The 9,240-nt window shown below is 34.2% G+C and overlaps 1 protein-coding gene across 2 annotated transcripts; it reads left to right on the top strand.

Annotated features, from left to right (window-relative positions):
• Nucleotides 1-246: 246 nt before the first annotated feature.
• On the top strand, nucleotides 247-8,241 carry LOC117111689 (succinate dehydrogenase [ubiquinone] cytochrome b small subunit B, mitochondrial-like). 2 transcript variants are annotated; one of them, XM_033254672.1, is made up of 5 exons: nucleotides 285-376; nucleotides 1,510-1,616; nucleotides 4,076-4,189; nucleotides 4,999-5,137; nucleotides 5,800-8,241. In XM_033254672.1, exons 2-5 carry the CDS (start codon nucleotides 1,550-1,552, stop codon nucleotides 5,963-5,965), a joined length of 486 nt encoding a protein of 161 aa, XP_033110563.1. In that variant the 5' UTR covers nucleotides 285-376; nucleotides 1,510-1,549; the 3' UTR covers nucleotides 5,966-8,241. The 2 variants fall into 2 exon arrangements, with proteins under 2 accessions (XP_033110564.1, XP_033110563.1); XM_033254673.1 differs by lacking the exon at nucleotides 1,510-1,616 and having other exon boundaries at nucleotides 247-376.
• Nucleotides 8,242-9,240: the final 999 nt, after the last annotated feature.

Below are 9,240 nucleotides of genomic sequence, written 5' to 3' on the forward strand. Positions count from 1 at the left end.
TAGGCTACAGTATTTAGAATTATGATGTATCTAGATTTGCATGTATTTTATGGTGATAGAATAATTTAAAAAAGAAAAACTGAAAAATGAATATTGTTCTGTGTATATCATTTGAATTTTCTTTAATTTCAAACGAATGACCGCTGATTTTCGTGTAATTTTTGTAGTAGGTCCTATTTTAAATGAATGTGCCCCTTCTAATCGGATTTTAGCCGATATCGAAAAAACGTTTGGCCGAATTTGGCCGTGAGATGGCGTGTGTTTGGTCGTGAATTAAGTGCGTGAAGCCTGTCGACTATTTTCGCCTAATACTGATAGGTGTATTCAATTTTTCTGAAAATGGCAATGTCAATTATGTTAAGAGGATGCACAAAAGGTAGTTTTATTTCATACATAGTATAGGTGTAGACCTAATTTGTGGTGGCACCTACGTTTTACTACTGTAGCACTAGGCTAGGACTAGTAGCCCAGGCTACTACTACTAGGCTAGTACTAGGCTAGGCGATGGACCGGTGATCGCCGATATTACTGTTTTAGTGACACCCGCGGTTTATTTTAACTAGGGCCTAGCCTGGATTTTTAGAGAAATCCCTTTCTAGTGTAACAATACTCAGGCTCTGGCCTCCCTAACTATTTGTGTGGGGTAGCGGTCGACACGTACAACGACAACAGGTAACTCGTCTTGATTTCATAACATTTATTCATCAAATGACAAAGTGACATAGCAAAATGAAACCGGTCAAAGAAAGTCTGGGAACGCTATAGAGATTTGCTAGGTCTCTATAGGTACTTACACTACTCGAGATACTATACAGAACTATAAAGGAATACATATCTTTTTGGTTGCGCCTTCATTTCGGTCGCGCCGTATTGTTATGCATTTCAATCGCGATAAACAGCCTCAGTATGGAACGCCGATGTACGTACTAGTGCTTTATGTTTGGAAAGTAATTTTTAAAGGGTTCTGTATTTTTAAAGTTTTTTGGTGCGTGTGCAGACTGGGTATTAATTTTATTTATTTTGTCTCTTTTTTTACGATACTTGACTATCATAAGCCTAATGTTCTTTGTATTTTTTTTTGGTATGATTGTTGTTTAAGTTTTTTTACGATTGTTATTAATTACAAGTAATTTGAATATAATTTTAGCGTGTTCTTTTTCTTACAGATTCAGAAGTGAATAGTCAAGTACATATTTGTATTTATCAATTTCTGAATTATTCATAATAAAGGCCTAGGAATGTTGTTATGATTATGATTTAATTTGTTTAATCAAATATACTTTTATATCAGAATATTAAAATATATGTATTTATACATTCCATTAAAACTATAGTACTTTACAATTCATGTATTTTTTTTTTTTATAAATAGGCCTATGACTCAAAGTTAATGGTGACATGAAGCTGAAGTAGGTGAACGCACTTGCACACCTTCACTGCCACTTTCATGACCTGCTAAAAATAGCTAGTCATCTATATTTAGCATCTGACCTACTTTTGTCTTTGCAGTGTAATGCGTTCACATTCCTGAAGGCGGCGTACAAAGAATATGCCTTCTCACCCTCATGAGCACCGTGGGAACCTTGGTTGTGGGAAAGTTTCTTTACGATTTTATGGTTAGTTACCAGGCAACTAGTACAGGAGGCCTTGAAGTAGTAATTTTTCTAGCTTTAGAAGGAAGCCCGCCCCGAAGACCGAAACCGTGGAATGGCTATTAACATGTATTTAAAATTGTATATGAAAACTGCATTTTACTATGTATTTTATAAACATCAGAATATGTATAAAAAATGGAAATAAAACAAACAAGAAAATACAAACTGCTTCTCCTCAAGAGTACCATGTGAATCTAGTTTGTAGGAAATTAAATTCTAGCGCAACTATATAATATTATGACTAGAAAGAGTCATTTTGACAGGCTTATGAATATAAAAGAAGCCTGAAATGGGCCATTAAAATGTACGGTGTTTAATTATAAATATATTGAAAATTTTATGTGGATAATAAATATGAAAATACTATATATTTCCTTCATTTTCATTCATCATTTATCATTCAGTATGTTCATTTATCAAATTATAAACATGATCAAAACATTTAAGATAATGGAAACGTAACAGACAAGAAAACAAATGTATGATATAATCTATTGACTATATTTATTTCATAAACCTCCATTCAATTTATGCATTAATAAAATATATATCAACAAATGTTAAAGAGAAACTTCTCAAACCAAGTTGACTTTGTAACATTTTCTTTGTTTCTGTAAAAAAAGAAAAATAACACCAAGTGATACACGTAAAATAATCATAAACTATAATATTTGTGTTTATAAGAATACTATACTACTTAGCTCCCATGTTTCAGATTTGCGGTTGCACCGTCGGCGTGCCATACACCGCGACCGAAATGCATAACGCGATAGCGCGACCGAAATGAAGGGGCTACCGAAATGATCGGATACCCTATAAAGTAGGCATAACTAACCATACACTCGCTCTTCCAGCCTAGGTAGAAGAAAGTATATCAGTAAGTAGGTCAGTATGTCTTCTCAGGTTGGTATTCGGTATCTCAATTCGCTTGCTCGTCTATTTTCTTCCGCACTCCGTGCGGGGTTCCCTATGGGGTCTTCCACGCGTGCATGGATTTCTCTCGGTGATCGGCTGCGACGTATAGATGACGTAATTCACAACCAATCACCGGGGCAGCGGCACATCAACGCTAAGCAGGCAAAGCAGCCTCTGTAAAAAGAGGTACAAAATTAACATAACCTACCTCTATAAAGTAGAGTTACATAAAAAAAAAAAAGTTTCTTAAATCAAAAACAATATAATTAATGTTATTAATCATATTAAAATCAACCTAAATCATGTGTTAAATCATAAATCATCATAAACATAGAAGCAAGGATATACAATTTATCAATCAAACTAAAGTCAAGCCATGTTGTGTCGTCTTTACACTGACTGTGATCGATCAACATTAATCCACTCGCCAGTTCATGGCAAATCATTAGTTTATGCAGGGAGATGTACATTACATCTCCCTGGTTTATGTAGATTGGTATAACCAAGTTTGGTACAGTGTAATAATCTATAAAGGTAACATTATATAAACATAATAGCAACAACATAACCGATAAATGGTAAACAATAAAGAGCACCACCTACCGTCAGTGCCACCAATGGTTAGCCTTTCTTATTCTTATCACTAATGAGGCCATCTTAAATTAGATCTAATGTGTGAGCAGTTGTCTGGTGGATTCACAATTAACTTAATTACATCAAAAATATATAATACTGTAATACTTAAGATTGCATACATTATGTAATTGTAAAATTAACATAGATACTGTAGTAATCAATTCTAGAACAGTTTCAGTTTATGACACTGTATCTGATTAAATGATTATAAAGTCAATAATGATTTAATCTATAGTAATTAAAAGGTATCTGATCAAGCTTAACTAACTTCAATGGTTAAACTTAATCGTAGGAACAGTTTCAGACGCTGCCTAATTTAAAGTTGACACTGCATAATTTAAAGTTAATGATCATTAAAGTAATCTGGTTAATTACTACTTAATGGTAATTACAAAACACACTGTACTTCCAGACAATAGCTCAACATGATAGTTATCATGCCTAAGCATATTATAATTTACATACTCAAATGAATGTCATATGTAATAGATATAATAAGTGTAATTACAGTTCTATATAAAAAGCTTTGAATTTACGAAGACATCAACTCTTCTATATGTCTGCTCTCAATAATGGCTTGGAACAAAGAGACAGATAAAAGCTACTTGGCGGGGGTGGGGGAGGGAGAGTCCCACAAAGAGAACTGCTGAAACAGACATATTTCAGTAATTAAGCCACTTTTCCGTGATATCAATCTATTCTAATATAACTACTACACACTCTGGGAATGGAGACCCCAGTATAAATTTTATATTCTGTACATTTTCGACTTAAAAATGTGAACCTTGTTTTTGGAAGGGGGAATAGTGGTACTGCTTTTAACTTTGTCTAAAGAAATCAAATGCACATCATGTTTTGCATATTTTCAGGGCTAAGCAGGAGCAGTAGTGTCCTGGCTCAGTCAGGTTTTTTGGCCTCCAAATTACCTTCAATTGCTGCTACTGGAACCACCTTACACACATCACCCCAGCGAAACAGTGCAGGTAAGATCTGTAATTTATGGGACAACTTATCACTGAATACTCATAAAATTTTAATTTAAATTGCGCTAGCGGAATGATACAATTGAAGATTGGATTGTCTTATTTTTCTGTTAATATACTGTAATTCTATTTGTGTTTATACAGTAATAATCTTGTACAGTAGAACCCCCCCCCCAAGGCAGAGCTCTCAAATTCTACACAGCACAGTATGTATACGCATATTATAGAGTCCCAAAACACCAGCATTTTTGGACCACCCTTGTTACAACCTAGCAAATGAGTTTTCGATTAGGTTTTGTTCCTGGAATAGGCCTACTCAGATTTTGTCAAATTACTGATAAATTACCATGAAACCTGAGAAAAAAATGACCCATAAATCTTGCTTTTATCATAGTTGCTACACTATTCCTGTATATTTGAGCAACCATATTTTGCAAAAATTATTAGGTGCTACCGTAATTTTCCATTTACTGTACTACTAAATTTTGAGACGTTTGAGATCTTTGTTAAGGGGACATCTGTGGGACCAAAATAAGTACCCCTTTAATAGAGTCATCCCCTGAATAGGGTTGGCCATAGTGTTACTCACTCCGCAGCTAAACATTTGTCACATTAATATGATGTCCTAAAGGAGGGGGTTCTACTGTATTTCTGTACTGCTTTACACTCCACAATTAATTAAAAAAAAAAAAAAGATTGAATATGGACTGGTAAGTTTTATTGCATTGTAAAGATGGCTTTTAAATTGTTGCTTTTATGATCCTTAACAAATACTAGTTAGTATTTATATTTGTATGTTCTTCCGCCAGGAATGATGAGCTCAACACACTGGAAAACTGAGCGTGTAGTGTCCATCGGATTGCTGGGTGTTATTCCGGCAGCTTTAGCCTTCCCAAATCCAGCCTTAGACTACGCCCTAGCAGCATCACTTGTATTGCATTGCCACTGGTAAGCTTCGGATGAGGGAAATCAAATTCACTTGCCTTGCCGAAAATATAACATGTTGTATGTGTTTTACATGCCTCATAAATATTAAACAGCAAACTGTCTGTCTACATTAGCCATTTCAATCTGTGAGGGTAATATTATGCAGTTTACGGTTCATACGGTTCACGTAGGCAGGGTAAACTGCCTGCGTATGTGTAAATTTGACCCACAGGAAGTAGTAGAAACTACCACACCCCTTATGGAATTGACTAATGAAATGTTGTTAACTACCTAATTAATATTTATGAGGTATACAGGTAGTTATACCGTAAAATCTGGAATAGAAGAACTGGGCTTCTTTTTTCTAGGACCCTTGGATGGGTCTCTTTTTCAGATGGGCCTCTTTTAGAGATGGATTTCTTTTCAAGATTACTTTTGCAAACTATAGAGGGGGACTTCTTTTTGCGATTAAGCTCATGGGGCTCTATTTAAGGTATTACGGTACTTCATACGCCCCAATCGAAGTAAAGGCATCAAAACTAATTAACATCACATTCTTTGTAAATACTTTTGTTCTTTCAATTGAATTAGAAAAATAATAATATTAGAAAGTGACTTTGTGTAAAATCTTCTCCCTACACAGCATGTATTGAAAACTCATGATTATCGTTTTTTTCTTTCAGGGGTATGGAACAGGTTTTCACAGACTATGTTCATGGTCCAACCCTCCCTAAATTTGTCAACAAAAGTCTTCTAATAACCTCAAGCTTGGTATTTGCTAGCCTGTGTTACTTCAACTTTAATGATGTTGGTCTTGCTAAAGCTATAGCCATGTTATGGGCAGCATAGGAAGCAAAGGATGGAATAGTTGGGCCTATTATATAATATTACCTATTAAGCCGGGAACTCACTGCATTGTAGACGGTCATACGGCCATCGTATGATGAATCCATCTTCGCTCACTTTAAGCGCTAGTTGACGTGACACTGCCTACTGATTTACAGTGGTAATCTGAACCAGTCGTCATTAAGAAAGATTCGCTGTGTACGCCTCGTGGTGTGCATTCTTCATAGGCTTGCGTCAGACTATAACTCTCAGGTGTAGTGAGTCCACGGCTTTACAGGACATGATAACTTCACAGTTTTATCTTTAAAAGATAATTGGACTGTTGAGTGTTTAACACATAGATTTATGATAATTAATTGCTGTTTCAGTTCTTGAAATTCAAAGCAGTACAAGAGCTTTTAATCATGATAACATAGTAAGGGCTGTAATTTCATCTCTTATCTTGAATTGAACATTGGTTTATAATAAATGACCATTTAAATCTCTTCTGGTCAAATCTGGCTAACCATTTTCTCAGGCATGTTTATTGATACATGAATACTAAAATCAAATATTATTTAATGTTTTTTTAAAGGATGATTGATTTGTTCATATTAGTGGTAATGATGTTTAATTTATAATTGATAAATATATAAAGCTATAACAAATAGTTAATAAATTCTTTAGTGTTTGCATTATTACCCTTGATTAAATAGTTAAATAACCATTTAACAAAATAATATACAAGTTTTGTTTTGATGCTGTTTTAAAGAATTTGTACTCACACAGGTAATATTAAAGATTCATTTCAAAATATTCACAATATTTGAAATGAATCTTTAATATTACCTGTGCCATTTCAAATGTGTAAAATGTGTCTTGATTATTGGTGTTATGATTTAATCTAAGAATATATCAAGAATTACTTTCCCAGGTTACAAAGTGCTTTGAGAAAACATCAACAAAATAGAATGACTTACCAAACCAAACACAAAGAGTAACACTGTAGTTATGTTGCTAAAGTTTTTTTGGAATAGCGGAATTAAAGACTGATATACAGTATGTAATACTTATGTTTGGTATTACCAGTGATTACGAGAAAAAAAACAAAAAACAAATAAACCATCAGCTGTTGATTGTTTTTATTGAAATGTTTGCATTTATTCTTTACAAATGATCTCTACAAGGCAAGATCAGATGTATTTATAAGCAGTTGGAGGTATAAGGATCTGTTCATTTACTTCATGTAAACATAATTACGAAATTAACTTCCACTTACTACATAAACGTTCCCATAAACGTTACGTTACTAAATCGAATAAAACATTTGTTTTAAGTCTGATTTATAAATCAATGGCTAGCACTTGCCTTCATTGCTCACTGAGTTAATACAATAGTTAATTTCATAACCAGCTCCTGGAGATCCACAAGGTGCCGAATTCTGTGCACTAGTGGAGATATATTTGTTTACGCCCTCTATAGTTTTTAACCACTCCTGCAGCGTGAACAAGAATTAAAACTGAGTATTGTATTTGTTAGTTTTTAAATATGAGTCTTTTGGAGATCGATCCCCGCACTGAATGAAACCCAACACGTTTGTTTAAAAAGAAACAAACAAGGTCGACCGTGCAATTTGATATTGAGTAAAAGTGAAATTGGGTGTTAAGAGATTAGGTGGGGGGGGGGGCCCGTTGGGGAACGATTTGTATTTTTCCTTGTCATGATTGCATAGCTGTGTGTCGTGTTAACAGTGGTAAAGGATCCTATCAATCATGTTTCCCGTCATTTTAAGTTGATAACTTATGTTTATCATTTAAATGAGTAATTGAATATTTTAATCCTAGGCATGCCTAATTGAAATCCGATTTATTTACACAAATTGCGCCACAGAGTTCAAAAACCAAAACGTTATACATACGTAATCAAGCAGTCACAACAATCAAATAAGAAACTTGGTAAACAATACCTATATTTAGGAGGGAAAATCCCGTAATGTATTTTCAGTGTAAGAACGGACGAAAATAAAACAAACTTTTTTTAATAGACTTGACGTCATTAAAGATGGCGTTCCTATTTCAGTTTTAACGTAGGCAGGTGAACATTATAGAACATCACCACAGGTAAACCACTGAATCATTTAGGCCAATAGTGTATCAATATGAATATCAATTATAATTATATTAAGATAAAATTAATATTCAAAAAATAGCATTTTCCCCCAAGTGGTTTAGAGTTTTCCCCTATATAAAGTCAAAATAGCATATGAAGTCTCTGACAGTCACGTCAAGCCAGAAACAAAACAAAAAAAAAACAAAAACATAAAAACGCCGAGGCATAGGTGCGTATTTTTTTTGAGGGGTAAAGCCCCGAGGTCGGGGGTGAGGGGCGCGGGGAAATTTCGAAAAAGGATATATATATTCATACATACATACATACACACACATACACACACACACAAATAATAAATAAATTTTGGCTGAGATTTATCAGTCTCCCCTTTTCATGCTTGTAACTGTCATGCATTTCAGCTGCCCCTTTTGGGCTCTTTGGTAGCTTAACTTTATGCTATACTGTGTACTTGATAATTTATTCCATTCACACATATATATATGCTCGTCTTTTTCTATAATCTATATGATGTTTATAGCAATATACTGTATAGGATTGATTTATTTGACTTTTAACGGGGTTTTGCTCCGCCTCTATCTAGTCACCTTTATGATTGCTTTGTTTATATGATGCCAATAGTTCTGTACATTTCATTAACACTGAAGAAGTTCTGAGTACAGGACGAAATATTCGTCTTTCTATTAAATAATATATATTTTATGTTCTGTCACACGTCCACCTCTGTCATTTATTTTCGTTCTTGACTCACATGTTATATATATATATATATATATTTATATATATACAAACCTGAGTTCCTTCCATTCTTTCAATAGGCCTATAAATAATGATTGATTCTCGCCTATGGTATAGAAGAAACTCCGACCAGTACTACATTACAACCTCCCTTACAAATCAAAGTTAAAACTAATTGAACAGAACCGACAATCATTTCTTTATTGCTGAATTTATTATTTCTTTCATTGTTTGTAACCCGCAACGGTCCTGAGCTCAGCGAATATTTAAAAATAGCCATGTGCACCTATACTGTAACTATGTCCAGTTATTGGGCCTATATTAAAAATAATAGAGAAACTTGGCAAAACTGGAAATTTTGTGCCAATTGTGAGACGTTAGTTTGCTCCACATTTTTGTAGCGGAGGGATCGGCCTGTCTGGCGGTTGATTAAA

This window comes from Anneissia japonica, unplaced genomic scaffold (assembly GCF_011630105.1).
Source record: "Anneissia japonica isolate Jap-2015-1 unplaced genomic scaffold, ASM1163010v1 scaffold287923_len1623670_cov205, whole genome shotgun sequence".
NCBI classification, from domain to species: Eukaryota; Metazoa; Echinodermata; class Crinoidea; order Comatulida; family Comatulidae; genus Anneissia; species Anneissia japonica.